The 24,383-nt window shown below is 43.6% G+C and overlaps 1 protein-coding gene and 1 non-coding gene across 4 annotated transcripts in view; one reads left to right on the forward strand and one right to left on the reverse strand.

Annotated features, from left to right (window-relative positions):
- Clybl (citramalyl-CoA lyase) overlaps positions 1 to 24,383 on the reverse strand; it is a 297,384-nt gene that overhangs the window by 26,899 nt on the left and 246,102 nt on the right. For all 3 annotated transcript variants that reach the window (XM_045145803.1, XM_045145802.1, XM_045145804.1), the window contains exons 3-6: positions 8,929 to 9,117; positions 3,555 to 3,656; positions 1,714 to 1,807; positions 182 to 349 (exon numbers count right to left, since the gene is read on the reverse strand). In XM_045145803.1, the coding sequence (XP_045001738.1) occupies positions 182 to 349; positions 1,714 to 1,807; positions 3,555 to 3,656; positions 8,929 to 9,117 (553 nt within the window). The remainder of the gene's footprint in view (positions 1 to 181; positions 350 to 1,713; positions 1,808 to 3,554; positions 3,657 to 8,928; positions 9,118 to 24,383) is intronic.
- LOC123459663 lies at positions 10,130 to 10,236 on the forward strand. Its single transcript, XR_006636421.1, has one exon. It is a non-coding gene; the product is annotated as a U6 spliceosomal RNA (small nuclear RNA).

A 24,383-nucleotide genomic window follows, 5' to 3' on the forward strand; every position in this document is an offset into this window, starting at 1 on the left:
CAGAGACTTTTAAAAAAAGGTAACAGTCTGTCAGGTGGCTATGACTCTGTGTGGCCTTTTCATGCTGCAGACAGAGGGATAAGTGGATGAGACATGCAGTGACATTGGGACTATTGCTTCTGCTTTTCTGGAAGCCTGCTAATCTAGACCCTGCTTTCTCAGATACCATTAAGGAGCATACCAGTGAAGCCCATGGCAGCTGCTTCTCTTGACTGTCTGAGAAGCCCATCTCTGTCCTGGAAGTCAATGTACACCAGATCTATGGCTTGTAGGCCAAAGGCCTTTGCTGTGACGACAATCTTCTGCCGGGCATAGAGGATGTCCTGGGTGTCTTTGCTACTTGTTGCACCTGGAAAATAGGACACACGCAGACAAGGGAGGCTTGAACTTTGAAAACCCAACCCAGACTTTTGTGTTATAAACACCCAGCATATGAAGACATTACATCTCCCTGGGCAAAAATAATTATTCAGATATACAGGAAAAGAAAGCTATTGGCGAAGCAATGCTGAATTACATGTGTGTCACTTGCAAGACATCTTTCGATATATTCACTGCACGAAGAAAGACCTCGCCTCCATTTCCAGAGGTGTAATCAGTGTCACAGTTAACTTGATGGATTTTTTTCCCCCTCCTTTGTGCTTTCACTTGGAAAGTGTCAGTCCAAAGATACCATAAAAAGTAACCAGGAAGCTGTGCGGGGGTGTGTGTGTGGGGGGGGGGGGGGTAATGGCTTCTTACAAGGCATGCAGAATCGAGTGCAATGGTCTTGCCCCAGCTGTTCTGTGGCTCCAATGCTCCGTCCTGAGGTTTTAGATGAAACACTTGGGAAAAGAACAGGCAGAAAATATTGCCGTACCGGCTCTAGTGCCCTGAACTGTGTGTGGGACCCACAGAAGTCTTCTAGGAGGACTGCTATTAAAATTGTCTGTTTGTTTTGTTTTTTTTCCTACCCTGCAAGGAGGTAGGAGGGTGTCAATGTTTACATTTGGGCCATGACACACACTGATCAGGAAAGGTGTCTGCAGATCATTGAGAAATACTTCTGAACACACTGTGTGACATTGGCCCTCACTGCCTTCCGTCATAGAAACACTCAGGCCAGGGGCTTGGTGCTCAAGGGACAAGGAACATCAGCAAATACTATTAAGAGTCTCAGTAAACACTTAACAATAAGCATTCTGAGAGATATTTTAAGATTTATCTTGAATACAATTTACCAAGACTAAACTTCCAGGGATCATTTTATAGTTCATTAAATACAATTTGCCTACTACACTTAATATAGAAAACAATTTGTTAAGGCCAATGTGAAACCTTGGTTTTGAGGCTCAGTCAGCCCTGAGACTGCTATGAAGATAAAATATTTAAACAGCAGTGAGATTGTTTATATAATGTTTGTTAGAACAAAATGGATCCTGTATGTTCTTGAATGTAGCCGGGACCACAACAGGCTTTTTATGAACTATTTTATAAATGTGCAGAAATAATAAATGCAGTATTCTGTAAGCTAGGCAGCTATGAGGAACCCTAAATTCTCAGGAAGTAGTGTTCAGTGCATTGTCATGAAAAGGCATTGTCTTGGTTGGTAAATATACATTGTTATGCAAATGCACACTTATAAGGGGGGCAAAGAAAAATGTGTACACACACACACACACACACACACACACACACACACACAGGAGAGAGAGAGAGAGAAGTCTTTGACACCTATGCTGGCTCGAAAATCTTCTCCTCCAAAAACGACCGCATCTAAAAAAAGACCCACTGGAGGCCCGAGTTTGAGAGTTTCTTCACATACGGCCTGAAAAAGAAGAGAACAGAACTGAGTCTCAGAGAAATGAACTCAGGAGGCAAAGAGCTTGTGTGTCTCACTGACAGGAAACCTGCATCCTAACACAGTTTGGCTGAGGCAATGCTAAAAAGGCAGCCTAAACTCAACCCTTCCCTAAGGTATTTAATATTGTTCAGATAAGTAACTTGTATACATTGGCTTTTGCCTAGTCTATTATATTAATATAGCTATTATTATTTGTGGCAGAATGTTCAAATTGTAGGTCATCGAGTTTCTAGAGAAACTTTGAGTGAAGTCATTTTGCTTGTCTTACATAAGTAATTTATGTTTCTCCAAAATTTGTTTTTGCTCTGACTTTTAAATAATAAACATAGAGAGGGAAAGAATTTTAAAATCAAACTAATTAGATTATTTGCATTAGGACCAAGCAAATACTCTGAGGGTGGAAGACACGCAATTCAAAACCTGTGACTTGGGAGGGGAAAATAAACATGGCAACAAGTCATCCACGACGTGTTAATAAAGCCACTTTGACATTTCTAAATGAAAGTAAAGATTAATACCATTTCTTGTAGACATCACTGTGAATCTCAAGACACGGGGCTGTAATCTGCTAATATACATGTGGGTGGGAAAGAAATGAGGAACCCGTAGGGACACTGCTGATTAATTTCAGGCGTTGTAAGAGTTCCTAAGTACATTATGGAATAAGATGGCAAAACAGTGCTTAAAATTAAATCACTGTATGAATCTGGATGCATATGAGCGATGTGCTTTTGATTAAACTGTGAGGTTGTTAGTGTAGGTCGGAGGAGTTTATGGCCATTGGTATAAACGAGCTGGTCATGAGACAAGCCTTAAAGCCTTAAAGCAGCCCCAAACACTTGCCCTCGGCCCCTCCTGCAAAAAGTTTCCTCTGAGCATTCGCTCACACCTTCTCTCCTTGGTACAGGTCAACTACCTTTTCCCTTTGTTTTCCATGATTTCTCTCTCCTGCCCTATAGAAAGGAAAAGAGAGGGAAGGGGGTGCAGAACCTCGGAAGAGAGGGCACAGAGGTACTAGATGGCTGCTCACAGGTCAAGTGAAAGGAAGGCATATTTTGGAAAACAATATAAATGCCAGTTGATGAAAGGGAACCAGCAAGCTGGCTATGAACAGGTAGTTTAATGTGATCGGTCACACAATGGTTGAGAACATTTGGCACAGCTAAGCTTCCTGAATGTGTTTTAGAAAACATTTTACGTTTAAACGTGGCAAACTGAAATAAGAGACCACAATTTTTGTACCTATGAACTTATAAACAATAACCTTACCTGCTAGACATTATGGATAATGTTACTACAGAAAATTTCTAGATCAATAGGCAATTTAAAGAAACAGCACAATTTGTATTTAATTCATAAGGGTGACAAAACTAATTTTCCAAGCAATGTAATCTATAAATAGAACAATTCAAAACATATATTTACACCATGATTATTTACTTGCAAGTATTACCAGGCATATATAAATATTTTGTTTAAAATTTTAGGACTGGGAAGCTTTTCTTTCTTATTTAACCAGTTTCTTTGTCTTCTCAACTGCTAAAGACCTTGTTTTGGGGACTATTATAGAGAACAAATGGTGCAAATAGGTTACTTTGCTTACAGATCTTGCTAACAAATACTTTAAGATGTTAAAATTGAAAGCAAAAGGTCTCTGTAGGTGATAAAAATAAAATACTAATTTATGTAACCATGTTAGGGTTTTTCTTACCTTAAAATTGAGTAAACCCATTGCAGTTTCCACAAAGGGGATTAAATTCATTGGTTGTTCAAGTTTTCGGCCTTTTAAGTGAAATGAAAATCTGTCTGAAAACTAAAATCAAAAGTATCATAGGTGATTAGTGACCAAAAAAAAAAAAAAAAAAAAAAGTGCAATCCCTGAAATGTTAACACAGAAGTAGTATTTAAGTCTTTGACCTGGGGAAGTAATATCCCAGCCTTCTTCCTGCTCACAAAAGATTTGGGGGGGCGGGGGGAGGCGGGGAAGAGAGAGGGAAAGAAAAGAGAAAAGAGAAGGAGGGGAAAGAAAAATAAAAGTAACAAAATTCCCACCCAACTAAATAGCAAATCGCCCAACATTACAGTATTTTCCCCAAAAGGTACAATTTGAGGCCTAGAAGTTGAAGTGGAAGGAGAAAACCTGGGTTTAAATGCTTCCCTTACAAACACATTTACTTGGGACCTTGCGCCCTCTCTCAGCTAAATGCAAATGATGGGCCCTTAAAACAATGTGGCCTCCTCTACCTGCCCTAAGTTTTTGTTTTCAAGCCCAGCATTGACATCAGTATAACTGCTCGGCCGCCTTCTACGTAGAATCCTTGTTATTCGTTACAATACTGTTACCCTTTGTTCAGAAGGGTTTTCTTCATAATTTTTTTTTTTTTTTAGCTTACCTAGGAAGACCTTAAAAAGGAAGTTTAATTCTTTGAAGACCAAAGCTTGCCAATTTTTTCCATGAGACCAGTTCACAGCTAGCTCTGGGCTGCCAGTGGGGTAGCCCAAATTCCAAAATCTATCATCTGGAAACATACAAAAGCTCTCGCACAGACTCCCCCCTCCTTTCAAAAGGGGGGGACCCCTCACAATCTAAATTGTAAATCTATTATGTCTATCTAGATCTAATAAGATGTGGGGAGATAAAAAAGGAAACACAGGTATGATGAAGATATTTTTGTAAATAAAGATGAAAACATATATATCCATTTTAAATTTAAGGAATATTCAGCCATTAATGGATATCAAAGGAAAAGGGAATTTTAATCATCTCTCCATTCAGTCTCAGTTGGGTAAATCATATCTAAGAGATTTGCATAAATATAAACCATCAAAGACTTTTCATCTTCAAAGGGGGTTTCAAGACCCTATAAGCTTTGTACTGTAATCATCACAGGTCACCACCCTGCAGGAATAAGGCTGCTATGGCAACATAAAAAAACTAATGCTTAAGGCTTAGCATAATATTCTGACTAATAGAAAGGAAACTCATTTTAAAAGCTGGCAGTCTATTTACCAGAAGCAGGATTAGAGGTGTTATTTCCCCTTTTAGCTGCCCCCTCCTTGCCTCTGCACCCCCCCCTTAAAAAAACCTAATCACTGGGATCTTAAAAAAGCTTTTGAGCAATTTGCAGTAACTTTACAATTAGGCTAAAATAAATCACAGCTTTCAGTAATGAAGAATGATTCCTGTTGCTCCCGGCCCCTCCCTCTGAGAAGGGCATCACCACCTCCTCCTTAGTAAGTTTCCAGGGAAGAAGAAACTCAACCCAAACAACCCAGATGCAGGCTGCAAGGTTAGGGGACCAACTGTATGGTTTTCCCCATGCATGGGAAAATAAAGCATAATTTATATCACAATTAAACTTGAAAATGGGTAGTGAAATATTAGTGGCTTGGGTGCTGTTGATTCTCTTTTCTCATTAAGGAAAGAAAAGTTTTGAGGTTACTCGCACTGGGTCTTTGTAATAGTCCTTATATAACTACAAAAAATCGTAAAGTTTACCACTAGGTAAACCTTTTACAAGATGTCCCCAGTTCTTAGTGAACAAAATCCCTAATGCCTTTTGGTTTATAGCCAATAAGGGCATTTAAAAATTAAATATACTAGCCCCTCCTCCCCCTCCCTACCCCCCCTTTTCTTAAAAAATTGCATTAAGTACTAACACAAAAGGTAACTAGTGGAGAAGTTTCAATTAATTTTTTTCAAAAGGAGACGATTAAACGTTTCCGGCCTGGTAAAGTGTTCATTTCAGTGAGGTGGAGGGGACTTGGGGAGGGGGAGAGGGGAGGAAAAGAAGGGGGGAAATTACAAAGAGATTGGGGAGGAGATGAAGTAGTAGGGCTCAGCAATTCTTTCAATTCCAGTGCACACCCAATAGTGTGTTGGAAGAATGCACACTGTTCGGGATTTGTGGGAGAATTGTCCCACGACAAAAGAGGCAGAGTCACGCTTGTTATAGTCCAATAAGCCATGCCAGTCAAACAAGAACCCACACTAGCGACAAAAGACGAGCAAGAGATTCTCACACAAAAGAAACAAGCAAGCCCGTCTTTCACTTGTGCATCAGGCTTGGGGGGGTTTATGCTTCGCATAAATACAAACGGAGAGGAAAAAAAAAAATAAACACCCCCCAAGACTTCGGTTAACTAGGAGTCCTATTTAAATTTCGGCATGTCCCTCACATCCGAGGATTTGAAGCAGTGAACAGGGGCCGTCGCTCAACGTTGGGAGATTTCCTCCCTCTTAAATCCATAGTGGGGCTGCTGATAAATAGGCATTAATGATGAAACCAAAGAGAAAAGTGACTTCTTAGTCCATTTCCATCAACTTAGCATGCACCTGAATGGGCTCAGAGCTCTTAGGATATTAACACGCTTAGTAGGATCTCTCAAGCCTAACCTCGGTGAGATCTCTTAAGTAACTACTGGTCACTGATCACTGCTCATTACGAAGAATCCAACAAAGAGCCGTCAAGAGAAATATAATTTTCTAAGATGAAAGTGAAATTGATGAAGTGAATTTTTATATCACTTCATATTCAACTAAATAGATCCAAACTGTCATATCAATGTGCAACCAATACCGAAAGTATTGAGATATTTTCCTGCCCCGCCCCCACTCGGAAGGAGTAACAAATCTTCAAAATCAGGTGTGTATTTTACACCTAGAAGCACATCTCAATTTGCACTGGCCGCGTTCCAAGTATCCGGTAGCCACATGTGGTACGACAATAAAAATCCAGCATATAGATGTATTAAAAAGACAAGCAGTTTTCCAAGAATTATAGCTTATATTGGTGCATTGCTGTGGCTGCTGTATCCATAACCTTCCAGATAATACTAGATGTGGCTCTGGACCCCCACTGTCCAGTCCATTCATTCTCACAACAAACACATCCAGCACTCCCATCTCACAGGCTCGGCCCCCCCCACCCCCAGTGGCACAATGAAAAGTTATTTTATTCAAGAGACCCACAGAATAACAGCAACCCCCAAATAAAACCCAGCCCCCTCCCTACCCCATCACCGTCTCACAATTAAAACAATCGTAGTATAATTGGGCCCATTTCAAAAGTTTTCTTAAGTAATTTGACATGCCAAGCACTTTACATTTCAGGCTTTTATTGGCTGGAAAGTCTGTCATGAAGCAGACACACCTGTCAGCAATTTAAAAAGGACGCACCAGAGAACTGTGCAGGAAATAATATCTGTGCTAATTAAAACCACTACTTAAAAGCTTCCTGTTTCTTCCCGTAGCTGCCCTAAAGAGTGACCTTTTCCTCCCTTTCTTTGGACTCATTTTTTCATATGCAGTAGCGTCCCTTGCTGCCTGTGATGATTTCAAAAGCTCCTCAACAAGAACGGTCAACACCGTGGCCCTTCCAGGTGGAGGCCCTGGCTTCTGGCCCGCAGAGTAGAAGCAGGGACGTAGTTACTCAGGCAAGTTAGCGGCCAGGGGATAGTCTGCCAGGGCTACTGAGGCGGCTGCTATGGCCAAACCACAATCTGATTAGGAGACAGAAGCATCATTTCTAAAAGGAGAACTGGGCTGGAGACATGGCTCAGTGGTTAAGGAACTTGCCTGCAAAGCCAAAGGACCCAGGTTCAACTCCCCAGGACCCACGTAGGCCAGATGCACAAGATGGCACATGTGTCTGGAGTGCGTTCGCAGTGGCTGCAGGCCCTGGTGTGCCCATTCACTCTCTTTCTATCTCTCTCTCTCAAACAAATAAAAAATATTTTTAAAAAGTTGGGGGGGGGGAGCTATTCCTCCCTACTTTGGTCAAAGCTGGGTTCTCCTGGGAAAGCAATGGTTATGTAACCAAACCCCCTTTTTCTCAAGTCCCTTCCTCACTGCTTGTTAGGTATTATCTCACCCCTTCTCTTTTTATGGCACAGGGGATTGAGGCCAGGGTCTGGCACATGCTAGGCAGATGCTCTACCCACTGAGCTATATAACGCCAGCCCTATATGTGTACATCTCCAAAACCAATCTTGGGCTGGGAGATGGCTCGATGGTTAAAGGTGCTTGCTTGCAAAGCCTGATGCTTGCAGACCTATTCCCAAGCTACCCATGTAGATGCAGATACAAAAATGGTGTGCGTGTCTATAACCCTATGACAATGGGAGGCAGGGCCAGGAGCATCAGGAGCTTGAAGGCCAGATCATCTGACATTGTTTGCAGTGTCAAGAGAGCCTGTTCCAAAGAAGGTGGAGCGCAGACATCTCAGAGTTGTCCTCTGACTTTCACATGTGTGCTGTGGCATGTATACACATACACACACACAATAATATCTGTATCTTTTTTATATGATATTTATTTATTTATTTGAGAGAAAGAGAGAGAATGGGCATGCCAGGTCCTCTTGCCACTGCAAAGAAACTACAGATGCAAGTGCCACCTTGTGCAGCTGGCTGGGGAATCCAACCTGGGTCCTTAAGCGTCAGAGACAAGTGCTATAACTACTAAGTCATTTCTACAGCCCTGTGTCTATTTTTTTTAATTTATTTTTTTTATTTTTTATTTATTTTTAATTTTTATTTATTTATTTGAGAGCGACAGACACAGAGAGAAAGACAGATAGAGGGAGAGAGAGAAAATGGGCGCGCCAGGGCTTCTAGCCTCTGCAAACGAACTCCAGACGCGTGCGCCCCCTTGTGCATCTGGCTAACGTGGGACCTGGGGAACCGAGCCTCGAACCGGGGTCCATAGGCTTCACAGGCAAGCGCTTAACCGCTAAGCCATCTCTCCAGCCCCTGATTTTTTTTTAAGCCATTTTTTTTTGGCAACGCCTTAGCTAGCCTTGAATCTTCCCTTTGAAGTTTGTTTCTTGAGACAAGATCAGGTAGCCCAGGCTGGTATACCATTTACCACACTCCCATCTCATGCAGCCAATGGCAACCTTGAACTTCTGATTCGCCTGCCTTTACCTCCCAGGTGCTGGAATGACAGATACACATTGCCGGATCTGGTTCATGCAGTGCTTGGGATTGAACCCCGAGCCTTGTGCGTGCTAGGCAAACACTACACACACTACAAACTCATCTCCACCTGGCCCCGAGTCTTAACACAAAGCGTTGCTACTCACCCACTGGATGTCCTCGGGCCTTTCCACCTTTGGTAACATCAGGCTGGAGGGCAGCACTCTGGACTGCAAGATGGTTTCTAGGTCAGCCTCAGCCAGACCGCTGGACACGGAGTTGACCCGCACACACTTTTCAGTTGGGCCCAGGTCAAAGTCTTCAAGAGTTTTCACTATTCTCACTCGAGCTTCATTCTGTGAGTGGCAATAAAATGTATCCTAAGTTCATTCTCGCCAATGGGGCAGCCTATGAAACTGCTATGGGCACTCAAGATCTGAACACGCCATGATTAGATCTACACGTTTTCTAATGATATTGAAAATAAGTCTTCCCATCTGGTAAGGAAGCACCTGATTTCTCGACTTCCTTCAGGGTGGCTGTAACACAGCTGAGATGCGCCATCACGTATGTTTGTGTACTTCTAAGCCACGGCACCCTCTTGCTTCTTAGTACTGCTTTCCAATTAAGGTGAAATCATTAATAGGCAATTGTTCATTGACTGGTCGTTAACTATGGGCTAAGCATGGTTTTAAGTCATTCACCTATGTTTCAATATACACAAGACACTGGATAAGATCTGGGTGCTGACAATCTCATCTCTCATTTTAGGGGGAAAAAAATAGGAAATTGTGTTTCTTTTCCCCAGGTTTTTTTTTTTTTTTTTTAACTCACTTTATTTTATTTTTGCAACCAAGTTGCATCTTGACATTCAATTAAGAAGGCATTCACAGGAACCCGACACTCGATACTACAAGAACAGCTCCTGCTTATTCAGGTGGAAGGCAATAACATCACCAAGAAACCCCTTCATGAAGTGCCTGGCAAATAGATTGCTTTCTTTGATTTGACAATCTCTGCTTCAGTTGCAAAACACTGGAAAGGTTGAAAGTTGGCTCCCGTATTTGAATGAGCCCAAGAAAAACTGTACGAGACCAAATATGTTATGTACTGGCTTTGAGGGGTGGGGGAAGGGCTGCACTGAGTGGTGGAGGTTAGTGTCAAGAGAAAGGAAGACCTTAGGGTTGTTACTTCCTGCCAATTTCAGTTTCAAAAACAAATTCCTCCAACCTGCCAACAGCCCTGAGCAAATTCGCATTGTCAGGATGAGCACTTACTCAAAGCAGTTTCATTCAGGACAGGATTTTATTATACTAATAAAACTTTAAAATTGCTTACTACTGATGAATGCATTAAAAAAATGTCTTAGTGCTCACTTTGGCAGCACATATACTAAAATTGGAACCATACAGTGAAGATTAGCATGGCCTCTGTGCAAGGATGACACTCAAATTCACGAATTGTTCCATATTAAAAACAAAAACAAAACAAAGCCTGGTGCAGGTCTTTAATCCCAGCACTTGGGAGGCAGAGGTAGGAGGATGCTGTGAGTTCGAGGCCACCCTGATATTGCAGAGAATTCCAGGTCAGCCTGGGATAGAGCAAGAACCTACCTCAAAAATAAAAAAGTCTCAACAATCCACAGTCATTTGAATAACAATACTTATCTGGGAAAATAGCAAGCCAAAACAGAGAAAATGATGAATTACTTAAATTAATTTGGACTCAGTCTAATCAAAGAGTCAACACAGCACTGTGGATTTAAAGAAGATAGAAGTGTGCTGGAGAGAGATGGTTAGCAATTAAGGCGCATGCCTGCGAAGCCTGAGGATCCAGGTTCGATTCTCCAGGTCCCACGTAAGCCAGATGCACATGGTGGCGCATGCGTCTGGAGTTTGTTTGCAGTGGCTAGTGGTCCTGGCACGCCTATTCTCTCTCTCTCTCTTCCCCTCAATCTGTCTCTAATAAATAAATAAATAAAAATAAATCTTAAAAAGGAAAAAAAAAAAGACAGAAGTAGTCCAAATGGGGTCCGAGCTAAACAATGTGATGAAATGGTAGCTCCGAGATCTCAGGTCATGTGGAAATGGTGCTGAAAACCAGTTTAGTACATTTCTCTGTAGTCCTGATGGACAGAGCTTTGCTTATGAATAATTAGGTCAAGTTTAGGCAAAAGCAAGAGAGAACTAAAGTCAGAGATGATGTAGCTGACAGCAGTGTGATCCCACGTCATGTCATTGGCTATTTCACAGTGCAAAATGCACCCACATTCTCTACCACCTGTCAGGCACTCTTGTTCCCCCTACCCCGTTTGGATTTTCTGAGGTAGGGTCTCACTCTAGCCCAGGCTGACCTGGAATTCACTATGGAGTCTCAGGGTGGCCTCGAGCTCATGGTGATCCTTCTACCTCTCCCTCCCGAGTGCTGGGATTAAAGGTGTGGGCCACCACACTGGCCATCTCTTAGTACAACAGGAAAACACTGAGGATGGAGCTCCTCAGCACGGATGGAGGCCATGCAGAACTGCAGGAGACATTTCTCCTGCCTATTGTGGCTCACGCCCTCAGAGAACCCAAAACAGGTTTTGTCTCCAGCGGCTCGGAGATCTACAGAATCCTCCGGAGTGTTCTGGTTTGCAAACATTCCAATTTCCAGGTTCTCTTTCAATAGGAGGGTCCGTTGAAACAGGGTGAAAGGAAAATTAAAGGACAAAATACACTTTAAAGCTCAAATTATTATTGGACTCAAGCTGGGTGTGGTGATACACACCTGTCCTGGCAGCATTCAGGAGGCCGAGGCCAAGGCTCTTGAGTGCATAACAACCTGAGAGACACATAGTAAGACCCTGCCTCAGGAAAAAAAAAAAAAAAAAGAGCTGGGGGCTGGAGAGATGGCTCAGCACTTAAGACACTTGCCTGCAAAGCCGAAATATCTGGGTTCCATCCCAGTATCTACGTAAAGCTAGATGCACAAAGGGGCGCGTGCGTCTTGAGTTCGTTTGCAGAGGCAGGAGGCCCTGGTGCCCATTCTCTCTCTCTGTCTTCTCTCTCTTTCTGCTTGCAAATGAATTTTAAAAATAAGAAAATAAATTAAAAAATATAAAGATCCAGGCATGAGTGGGCCACGCCTTTAATCCCAGCAGACTGGAAGCAGAGGTAGGAGGAACGCTTTTAGTTCGAGGCCACCTTAGAGCTACGGAGTGAGTTCTAAATTGAGACCAAACCTAAAAAGAGAGAGTGAGAGAGAGGGGGAAAAAATTATCAGAATCGTCGTGTAACCGTGTAACGTGTATGTGTGCTCTACAAGGCAGGGTCTCTGGCAATAATCACTTCCTAAATTTTCATATTGGTGTCAAACAGAGCCTGATCTCTAAGCTGATCTGTCGTCTCACTTGGGCTTGAAGGAGACAGTTTGTTCACAGCCCACTTTCCAAACCTGTTTGTGATTTTTATCTGAAGTCAGATTGCCATGGTTTTGGCACATTCCAGTTTACTTAGTGAAATCCAGTCCTTATGAAATTGGCTACAAATGAAGTCCCAAATTCCAATTTTAGGACTAATCTGATTAGTACGTTTCATGCGATAATAACAAGCAGCAAACACTCAGCATTTTATTGGGCATTTTCCCCCCTCGGCTCAGAATTTAAGCCAAGCTCTTTCCACTGTATCATTGTGTACCTTTCCAAAAAGAGACGATGGCTTTGGAGGTATATTGCCACACAACACCCTTACTAACAGGCTGTTGCTTGTTACAATTTACATAAACCAAGTGGGGATCCCTCTGGTATGTATCCCAAAATATCCGACAACTTCACTGAATTTATACCAACCAACAGGCATGTTGATTTTTTTTTTTTTTTTTTTTGGTATTTTAATGGTGAAATATGTCACTGTGCGAGCAAACACACCCATGCCATCTGTTGGGTAGAGAGGAAGGCGCTTCCAGAAACAATTATGTTTGGTGCTCGGGGGTTCAGTAGTCACAATCTACCCAGTTGTGAAGAGAAAGATGTGTTTTCCTCTCTTTCCTTCCATTCTCCCATCTCTCTCCCTCTCCTTTTCGTCTCTCCCCTTCTCTCTTTTTTCTCTCTCCCTTTCTTCCCTCCCCCCTCCTCACTTTTCTTTCTCCTCTCTCTCTCTCCCCCTCTCTTCCCTTTTTATCTTTCCATACCTTATTTCTTCTTCATTATCAACTCCTTCCCTTCACACATTCTCTTTTTCTCTGGCTCTACCTCTCCCTTCATCTCCACCTCTTAGATAAATTAGTAAGGAGTCACGGGCACCTGGCAGACACTATGTCTCAGAGGGACCTTTTAGAACGACCTGCGGAGATTCTTGGGAGGGAAATATTATTGGGAGAAAAGAAGTAAAAGGAGATGACTGAAGCTGTTTACAAAAGATCTTTGGGGGAAATTATACATTCGGAAAGTCACATAGGTCGTTTTCCTTGATGCGTAAAAGGGATTGTATTCTGAACAGCACACTCCAGAACAGCCTTAGGAGAGAGGTGCTCACCATGGAGTGAACTTGACCCACTCAGAGCTGACAGACAAGCTGGAAGGCTGGAGAATGGAATTTAGGCCTCTTATCAATAGTTGCACTGGATCTTGGAAGAGACGATCGCCATCATGTGTCCTACATCATGTGCATTCTAGGTTTTGCAAAGGTCACCAAGAAAGTGACTCAAAACTTTCCCCAAGCTCCTATTCTGGAAGGTGGTGGATCCCAGCGTTCCCACAGTCGATCGATATTTCGTGCCATGGGCTGCTCAGTGCAGTGGACCAGGAGCTAATAAACTTGTCCTTATCCATAAGCCACCGTATTATGTGACTGTGTCTGGGCCAGGCACCAAGGCATGCTATGATTTCAGAGGCCGGGGTCCTATCACCTGGGGAAGAGACACGCTCCAGTGACGTCAGACAGCAGCTAAAATAAAATCAGCCATCGCCCAGGCCCGCAGACTTTCAAAATTAAAGGAGAAATTCTGCAGGCAGTTGGCTCAATTGGCACCCATTAAAGCTAATAAGTAATCATCCTTGCGAGTTCCTAGCTCAGAATGATCAAATCTGCAAAGGAAACAACATCCGTCCACTTTTACACTCCAGTGGAAGAGGTGGTCCCTCGCGGCGGGGCGGCACGGTCTCGCCATCTGGAGAATAAATCGAGCGTGTGAAGTACAGTACAGTTTGGTACCAAGCTCGGCAGCTCAGCAGTCAGTTCATTAGTCCCCAACTTCCAGGGATTAGAGGGGCATCAATTCTACTGTCGGATAGGATCGGACAGACAGGACACAGAACTCAAGGAGCATCAGACGACTTAGAGCCCCTTTGGGCTTCTTTATAAAACCACCAAGTATAAACACACGGGAGTGAGCGCTTTACATGATAGCATTATCACAGTTTCGTAACATCCAAACGAACACCTTGCCCATTGGCCTGGGTCCCCTCCCCAAACTTGAATGTTAATGACTAGTCCTTTGCTGGGTCAACACCAAAGCTCTGGGCAGATCGAAGCACAGATCTGGTAATTAAGAAATAGGAAGGACCTTCTAGGCTTCAGGGAGACACAGAGCATTTGTAATTCAAATGGATACATATATATATACATACACACACACACACACACACACACACACACACACACACACACACACATATATTTTCATCCCGCAAAGGTAACTGTGATATCATGGGTTCCAGAAACAATAGTAAATTCTGCCCTGTCTGGATTTGCCATCTTTACCCATTTCCATCGCATCCTGGTCATAAAGGAATGTATGTGATAGGCATGAGCTATTCTAATTTTTGGGTGGAAGGACCTGTAGCAACATCTTTATAAAAATCAAGGTCAAGTTTGGTTTAAAGTAAGAAAACTCCAAGTGCATTCTTCTACCTAAAAATGTCCTTTTCCTACTTTTTAGACATTTGTATTACAAAGGAGACATGTCTGGCACACAAAACAGGTCGCCACTAGTTAATGATCCTGCATTTTTCTTATAAATGTACATTTATCATCATAATAATTACAAAGGCGTATGCCTGCATTGAAAAGAAAAAGTAAATGAATTCTGATTCTTGCAAATTTTGGTCATATGTTTTATTCGGCAAAGTAATAGTGTTCACTGTTAAAATGCATATTGTACAAAAGAATTAGCTACGTTGTGACATTTTCATAGATGCATAGGGCATACTTTGATCATACTGACTGTCTATCCCATTTTTTTTTCCTTCACCAAAAAGAAATCTTGGTTTGTCTGAATCTACAATGATATTGAACATGTGTTAGCAGCTTAAAATTTCAAGCCTTGGTTCATCCTACAAGCGGCTACATGTCAGGCACCTGCTTTACTCAAAATCCAGATTTTGGTTGAACAAAGTTTTTTTTTGATGTGTTAATCATGAAAGCTGCATTAAGATATAGGTTTACAGTTAAAAAAAAGTGAAATCATCTTTCATTCCAAGAAAAAGTAGGCTCAGGATGTGTTTGGATGGGAAGCTTATTGTATGTAAATTAAAGTGCAATTTCGGGCCTTCAGAGATTTAATCGAGTCGGTAGCTAACACGTCCTAACACAATACATGTCAAAACACAATAATAACATATAAAACTCTAGGAGTTTATTTGATAGTCTCTGAGCAATTAAAAACATTGCTAGGGCTAAAGAGGCGGCTTAGTCAGGAAAGTGCTTGCTTTGCAAGCATGAGGACCTGAATGTGATCCCAAACCCATTGGCAAAAAAAACCCCACAAAACAAAACAAAATAAACAGGGGTAGTGGTGTGTACTTATAATCCCAGCTCTGGTGAAGCACAGACAGGCAGATCCCTAGTGCTGGCCAGCCAGTCTAGCTTAATTAGGCAAGTTCCGGACCACTGAGAGACCCTGTTTCAAAAAAGGCAAATGGGGACTGGAGGTACATCTTAGTGCCCATGAAGCCTAAGAACCAAGGTTCAATTCCCCAGTACTCATGTAAACCAAATGCACAAGGTGGCGCATGCATCTGGAGTTAGGTTGTATTGGCCAGAGGCCCTGGTATGCCCATTCTCTCTTTCTCTCTGCCTCTCTTTCTCTCTTTTATCTGCTCCTTCTTTCTCTCAAATATATATATATATATATATATATATATATATATATATATATATATATATATATATATATATACATGTTAAAGGTGAATGGGTAGAAGGTTGGGAAAATGGCTCAGCACTTAAAGATGCTTGCTTGCAAAGACTCCTGGCCCTGATTCAATTCCCAAGCCACCCAGCCTGACATATGCAATAACAAGAGGCCCAAGTACCCCCTCCCCCAACACACATGTGCAAATATATTAAAAAAAATTTTTTTAAAGAAAAACTTAGCTGCATATGGTGGCACACACCTTTAATCCCAGCACTCAGGAGGCAGAGGTAGGAGAACTGCTGTGAGTTCGAGGCCAGCCTGGGATTACAAAGTGGGTTCCAGGTCAGCCTGAGCTAGAGTGAGACCCTACCTCGAAAAGAAAAACGTGGATGGCACCTGAGCAATGATACCCAAAATGTACTCTGGCCTCTAGCAACGCACACATACAAATGTACCAACATGAAAACACACCCACACAAAGTATCACTGTACACAAACTTCACTACTCAGAAACAAAGAACTGAAAACCAGCATCACCTATAGTCAATGATGGGAAGTGCACTGCTGTCTGCAACGTTGTTCTTGAAATGAATCTGGGCACGTCAGATGAAGCTAGGCACAGGAGCTGCAGCACCTAGGCCATGAATTTGAGGCCAGCTCTACCACCCAATGAGTTCCAGGTCAGCCTGGGTTAGAAGGAGAAACTGGCTCAAAAACAAACAGGGCCGGGCGTGGTGGTGCACGCCTTAAATCCCAGCACACAGGAGGCAAAGGGAGGAGGATCGCTTGTGAGTTTAAGGCCACCCTGAGACTACATAGTGAATTCCAGGCCAGCCTGGGCTAGAAAGAGACCCTACCTTGAAAAAAAAAAAAAAACAGCGCTGGGGAAATGGCTCAGCATTTAAAAACTGTTGCTTGCAAAGCAAGGTTGAGTCTCCAGTACCCACACAAAGCCTTATGCCCCAAGTAGCACATGCACCTGGAGTTCATTTGCAGTGGCAAGAGGTTCCTGCGGGCCCATACACTCTCTCTCTCTTTCTCTCTCTCCCTCCCTCTCTCTCTCTCTCTCTCTCTCTGTCACATGTAACTAACTAAAAAATTTAAACACACAAACAAAAAACAGTAAGATGAATTGACTCTGGATGGGACAGATAGATGATATAGATTAAGTCAGGCGTAGTGCAACGGTAGCAAGAAAATGTAACAGGTGGATAGGCAGGTATTCAACTTTCTGATGTTTGAAAGTTTAAAAATTTTTTATTTATAAAGAGCCGGTCGTGGAGGTGCACGCCTTTAAACCAAGCACCCCTGAGGCAGAGGTAGGAGGATCGCAGTATGTTCGAGACCAGCCTCTCAAAAAAAAAAAAAAAAGAAAGAAAGAAAGAAAGAAAGAAAGAAAGAAATAAAGAAAGAAAGAAAAAGAAATAAGCTGGAGAGATGACTTAGCAGTTAAGACACTTTTCTGCAAAGCCAAAGGACCCAGGCTCAATTCCCCAGTACCCACATAAGCCAGATGCACAAGGGGGTGCATACATCTGGAGTTCGTTTGCAGTGTCTGGAGGCCCTGGCGTGCCCATTCTCTCTCTCTGCTTTTTTTTCTATAGAAAATAAAAATAAACAAAACAATTATGTATTACAGAAAGAGAGAGAGAGAGAGAATATGCACGTGAGGATGTCTTGTAGCTACAAATGAACTCTAGACACATGCACCACTTTGTGCAGCTGGTTTACATGGGTTCTGGAGAATCAAACCCAGGCCATTAGGCTTTGTAAGTAAGTGCCTTTAACTGCTAACTCATCTCTCCAACCCGTGTTTGAAATTTTTGTAATAAAAATGGGGAAATCTCTCTGAAGTGGTACCTCTAAAATGTTCATAGTTTTTGGAACTAATTGGTGAATGTATGGTGGTGGTTCTTGATACTAATTCCTTTCCTTTTGTGTATTTTTAATATTCCCACAATAAAATAATTTAAAGTAACAATTTCCACTTTACCTGTTACTTATAGGAAATAATTTGGGGGCCAGTATATTGGGGTTTGTGGCTTTCCTTTGGGTAACAGCTTCAGTGAGATTAGAATGCACATGCAATTCACCCATTTACTTTTTGTCTCTGCAGATTTATTTCTTCTGGAATATTCACAAATGAAACTGTATACTACAAAGTCTTCTGAGATTGGCTTCTTTCACTGAGGATGGTATTTAGGGTTCGTGCATACTATACTGTTTATCAGCACTTCTTCCTCCTCCTTCTACTTAGTTTTATTTTATTTGGTTCATTTTAGTTTTTTGAGGTGGGGTTTCACTCTAGCTCAGGCTGACCTGGAATTCACTATGTAGTCTCAGGGTGGCCTCTAACTCACGGTGGTCCTCCTACTGCTGCCTCCTGACTGCTGGGATTCAAGGCATATGCCACCACGTCCAGCCTTTTCTTTCTCTCTTGCTCACTCTCTCTCTCAAAAATAAATAAGTAAAATATATATTTTAAAAATATATGTATATTTAAGCCAGGCATGGTGGCGCACGCCTTGAATCCCAGCACTCAAGAGGCAGCGGTAGGAGGACCACTGTGAGTTCGAGGCCACCCTGAGACTACATAGTGAATTCCAGGTCAGCCTGAGCTAGAGTGAAACCCCACCTCAAAAAACTAAAATAAATAAATAAATGAGAGAGAGAGAGAGAGAGAAAAAAAGAAAGAGGCAGATATAGGGAGAATGGGCACGTCAGGGCCTCCAGCCTCTGCAAATGAACTCCAGATACATGTGCCACCCTGTGCATGGGGCTTATGTGGGCCCAGGGGAGTCAAGCCTGTGTGCTTTGGCTTTGCAGGCAAATGCCTTAACCACGAAGCCATGTCTCCAGCCCACATACATGTTCTTAAAAGGACAACATAGGGGCCTAAAGAGATAGCTTGCCAGTTAAAGTCACTTATTTGGTAAGCCTGGTGAACAGGGTTCAGTTCTCCAGTACCCATGTAAAGCCAAATGTACAAAGTGGCACGTGAGTCTGGAGTTCTGTTACACTGGCAGGAAATCCTGGTGTGCCCATTTTCTCTCCATTTCTCTCTCTCAAGTAAGTGAATACATATTTGGGGGGCTGGAGAGATGGCTTAACAGTTAAGGTGCTTGCCTGAGAAGCCAAAGGACCCAGATTTCATTCCCCAGCACTCATGTAAGCCAGATGCACATGATGGCTCATGCACCTGGAGTTAGTTTGCAGTGGTTAGAGGCTCTCTCTCTCTCTCTCTCTTTCTCTAATAAATAAATAACAAATAAATATTTTTTTAAAAAGACAATATAGGGGCTAGGGAGGTGACTCAGTGGTTCAAGGTGCTTGCTTCCACAGCCTACTGGCCAGGGTTCAACTCCCCAACCACCCACATAAGCCTGATACAAAAAGTGGTGCAAGGGCTGGAGGGATTGCTTAGTGGTTAAGGCACTTGCCTGTAAAGCCAAAGGACCCAGGTTCAATTCCCCAGGACCCACGTTAGCCAGATGCACAAGGCATCACATGTGTCTGGAATTCCTTTGCAGTAGCTGGAGGCCCTGGTGTGCCCATTCTCTCTCTCTCTCTCTTTCAAATGAATAAATAAGTAAAACATTTTTTTTATAAAGTGGTGCAAGGCTAGAGATATTTCTCAGTGATTAAGGCTCTTGCCTGCAAAGCCAAAGGACCTTGGTTCAATTCCCCAAGACCCACATAAGCCAGATGCACAAGGGGGCACAAAGGGCCCTTGTGCACTCATTTTCTCTATCTGCCTCATTCTTTCTGTTTCTCAAATAAATAACATATTCAAAAAAAGTGGTGTAACCATTTATTGTTTCATTTGCAGTGGCAAGATGCTCACATATCCACACATACACACATTAATTGAAAGAAAAAAGACAAAGTATTTACCTACTAAAAGCTCACGATGCCTATCTCAAGTCCAATAGCAACTGCCATGCTGGGATTTGTCTGGCAAGCTCTGGACTCTGCAAGTTCCTGCTCTCCCCACTGCTATGAATGGCTTTGCGCTCACTTTCTGCTTGCTTCTGTTGTTCAGTATGATAATTGCTGGTGTCTGGAGGAGCCATCAGGGTGCACAGAGCCCACAGGTTTGGCAGGGTGAGGTGTATTCGCAGGGCCCCTGGCTACAACTACAGAATTCGAAGGATCCAAGGAAAAGTCTCAAACACAGCCAGCCACTCATCTGGGTGGTGCTTCCAAGTACCCAGGTAATCCAGAGGAGCCATCCTCTTGTCTAAGCATGTTCGTGATTCTCAAGAGAAAACTTCCTGAAGACCATATCCTGATTCTGCCTGCTGACCTGGCCTAGTATATGTAAACAGATTTTAAAATTGTTTTTAAATTCTTATTTTAAAGAGAGAGAGAATTGGCACTCCAAGGGTCTCAGCCACTGCAATGGAACTCCAGACGCTTGCGCCACCTAGTGGGCATGTGCGATCTTGCACTTGCCTCAGCTTTGTGCCTGGCTTATGTGGGATCTGGAGAGTCAGACAGGGGTCCTTAGGCTTCGCAGGCAAGCACCTTAACCGCTAAATTACATAAACCACTCCCTATTGAGCTCCAGCCATCTTGCTGACAGCAGTGGCTAGCAACGAAAGCCCCACAGGATGAGAAGTGACATAACTGGGGGACAGACCCTGCTGCCCAGGCCTCACAGGCTATGGCAGCGAGGCTGGGGCTCCCACAGGCCTGCGCCACTGGGTTAGGAGTTCAGACGAGGGGACAGCTCGCCAGGAACCAAACATGAACAGAGCTGGGCGCTGGGGAGATGGCTCGGTAGGTAAAACGCGTACCTGAGCTCAGATCTCCAGGCCCCATGAGGTGTAGGTACAAGCGTCCCATGTCACCGGCTGCATTTGGGGAGGATCGGTCCTTGGTCAGGAAGGTAGTCCCATCCACCTCAGAGCTTCTCCTCTTGGAATAGCCTCTAGCCGCATCTTGGGAGCAGGTGTTTGCACGCAGGGTTCTGATCTGGGGACTCACAATCCGGCTCGCTGACACACTGGTGCGGGTGGCTGCCCACCGCCCCATCACGCCTTCTAATTGCTCTCCCTCCACCGTGCCCCTGGAGGGCTGCGAAGGTGGCTTTTCTTCCCCCACGGTGACAAAGTACAGTGGGAGCAAAGCTGCCCTCTCCCTCTTGCTGTATTTATGTTTCGCGACTTCTCTGGGTTAGAGGAGGTAATTAACTGTTTTGGTTTAAAAGCCCTCCTGCTGGGTCGCAGTCTGCGTGGGAGAATCAAAGTAAACAAGCAAAAGGGAGCAGTGTCATCAAAGGGCTTGGACTATCTTTCTTCATCATGAGGAGAAAAAAAAAAAGAAAGAAAGAAACGTGCCATTTGCTGCAGGTGCTGGGGCTAGCCCACGCAGGCCAGCGTCCAGGCTCGTTCATTCCTTTTAAGGGTAAATCAAGTGTGATGGGTTCATAATTTAACGAGGCAGCCTTCCTGCACTTCCAAACATGCAGCAAACAGGCGTGTCACCTGGCCTCCGCTGGAACAGTTTCAAGAGATAGTTATTTTGGCGGCTGACTTTTACTACACACGTGGAGGGGCAGGGATTCAAAGTATCCTCTTCATGTGATTATCAAGAACCCATTAAAAAAAAAAAAAAAAGCACAGGCTCCCAACACGTCTATGGAGGAAAGCGCATCCCTTTGCTAAATTTTAGAGGCACGTCGGGCCACGCCCCTCTCGAGGCTGGCCACCACGGTGGGTGGCTTAGGAATGAATGACTGCACTGTGATCAGACAGGTCCTGTCTATGGCATCTGCATCAACAATGCTTCTCCAAGGTGCTGACACAAAGAATCTTGCCTCCATAACTAGACACCTCGACAGACATACACGTTTAAGTACAAAATAGTAGACACTCTGTCTACTAAAAAGGCCCAGATAGCCTTTCCATCAAACAAATGAGGCGCACCCCAGCTGTAGCTGGGTGGCAAAAACAAGCCCTTGACTTCTTGTCTTTTCACGGCGGAAGGCCAAACAAGGATGCTCTAGGTTCCTTTAGTGCATTCCACCAGTGCCCCCCCCCCCAGCAGCTGAGAGTGAAAAGATCGGCTCATACAATGAGCTGCGTGCGGACAGAAATAGAACCAAGGAAATATTTCTAGCCACAGGCGAAACTGCAGCATAACTCCTGAACTACTTACGGAGGCAAGCTTTTGTATCTGAAAAGGAATTAACGAACCTTCCTCTACAAAATGTTGCTGGTTGGATGGATGAAGATATGAATGTTTCTATCTTTTTTTTTTAAGTTTTTCGAGATAGGATTTCACTGTAGCCCAGGCTGACCTGGGATTCACTATGTAGTCTCAGGGTGGCCTTGAACTCACAGTGATCCTCCAACCTCTTTCTCCCAAGTCCTGGGAATAAAGGCACCTGCCACCACGCCTGGCTTGCTTATTTGTTTTATGAGGTGAGTGTCTCAGTCTAGTCTGGGCTGACCTGGAATTTATTCTATAGCCCCAGGCTGTCCTTGAACTCATGGAGATTTCCCTACTTTAGCCTCTGCATCACCACACCTGGCTGGAAAACCTTTTTATTTATTGATCTTGCTATTGGTTTAGTCTTTCTTCTTAATTATCTCAAAGAAAATTATTACCAAAAAAAAGGCTTTGTTTTATTTCCTTCCTGTCCTTGTTTTGTCTTCTCATCCCTCGTTCTCTCTCTCTCCATATGTCTCTTGTTTGATTTTTTGAGACCTGACTGGTTTGACACTCAATAGGTAGCCCAGGCTGGCCTCCAATAAATGGTAATACCTCATGCCTTGGTTTTCATGATGTTGGGGTTATAAACATGTATGACCATACCTAGTGTTTTTTTTTTGTTGTTGTTGTTGTTTTGTTTTTTTCCAGGTAGGGTCTCACTCTGGCTCAGGCTGACCTGGAATTCACTATGTAGTATCAGGGTGGCCTCGAACTCACGGCAATCCTCCTACCTCTGCCTAGGTTTAAAGGCATGCGGCACCACACCTGGCTGCCCAGAGTTTTTTGTTATGTTTTAAGACAAGGCCTTGCTTTGTACCCCTGGCTGGCCTGACCATATTTTATAGACCAGGCTGGCCTCAAATTTATGGCAATCCTTCTACTTGAGCCTCCCAAGTGCTGGGATTACAGGGGTGTATATCCAATTTCCTTCATTTCTTTCAGATGGCAAGTTTATAGGTATTTTAAATGGAGGGCTGGAGAGGTGGCTTAGCAGTTAAGACACATGCCTATGAAACCTAAAGACTCGGGTTCGATTCCCCAGGTCCCACATAAGCCAGATGTACATAGTGGCACATGTGTCTGGAGTTCGTATGCAGTGGCTAGAGGCCCTGGCACACCCATTCTCACTCACTCTCTATCTCTCTCTCTCTCTGTCTCAAATAAATAAAAATAAATCTTTTTTTAAAAAAGGGGGGAGGACATTCAAGGCCACTCTGAGACTCTATATTGAATTCCAGGTCAGCCTGGGCTAGAGTGAGACCCTGCATAGAAAAAACAAAAACAAAATAAAAGGGAACTATTTTCCCATATTACTCATCTATCTTACTTTCTCCTAAAACCATTAAGAAGAGAAAAATGTAAGATGGGGAGATTGGAGGGTGGTGTGATGGGTTGAATCAGATGTCTCCCATGAACTCATGTGTTCAGAATACTTGGTCCCCAGCCTTTCATCTCAGCTCGTGGGAGGCAAAAGTAGGAGGGTCTCGGTGAGTTCAAGACCACCCTGAGATTACATAGTGAATTCCAGGTCAGCCTGGGCTAGAGTGAGACCCTACCTCGAAAAAAACAAAAACAACAGCAAAAAAAAAAAAAAAAAGGCTTTGAGGACTATGGAGTGGTCATTTCAGAGGGCTGTCCTCTGGGACCACCCATACAGGAAGTGGCTTCTCTTCGACCTCTATGCCACAGTCCCCTGCAAAAGAATACAGTGGAGAAAGTGGCATGTCACACACACACACACACACACACACACACACACACACACACACACACTAGACAGGCTCTAATTAAATGTTTCCCTTAGCAAATGCTGACAAAACAATACTGGGTTGGCATGACATTTGATTTTCCCTACGTTTTCCACCTTCCCCCCTTGCCAGCTCTTCCCATCGACTTCTCGGCAGCTTTGTTCCTTCATTGGTGCCAGAAAGGCACATTTTGCAGGACCACTTGGGTTTTCTTCCCTCTTCCCGAGCCCAGTAAAATTTCATCAAGCATTTAACATGAGAGCAAGCAGGTTAATTTCCCAGGTGGCAAGCCTGGAGCCCCACACCTCTGCCATGACTTGGCTCCTAAGGTAGAAGCTGCAGCCCCAGCAGCCCAAAGTCTTGCCAGAGCTTTCCCTGAACAGGCCCAGGTGCGATTTAGCGGAACAGATTGTGCGGATGCTCAGTGACACTCAGCGCCCTGCCTTCCTGTGAGCTGAGGATGGACGTCTCCCTGGCTGGCAGGTCTGCCAGGAGAGGCCTCTGGACACACAGGACACAGGAAAGTCATCCCATCTGGC

Source organism: Jaculus jaculus, chromosome 3, assembly GCF_020740685.1.
Source record: "Jaculus jaculus isolate mJacJac1 chromosome 3, mJacJac1.mat.Y.cur, whole genome shotgun sequence".
NCBI lineage: Eukaryota > Metazoa > Chordata > Mammalia > Rodentia > Dipodidae > Jaculus > Jaculus jaculus.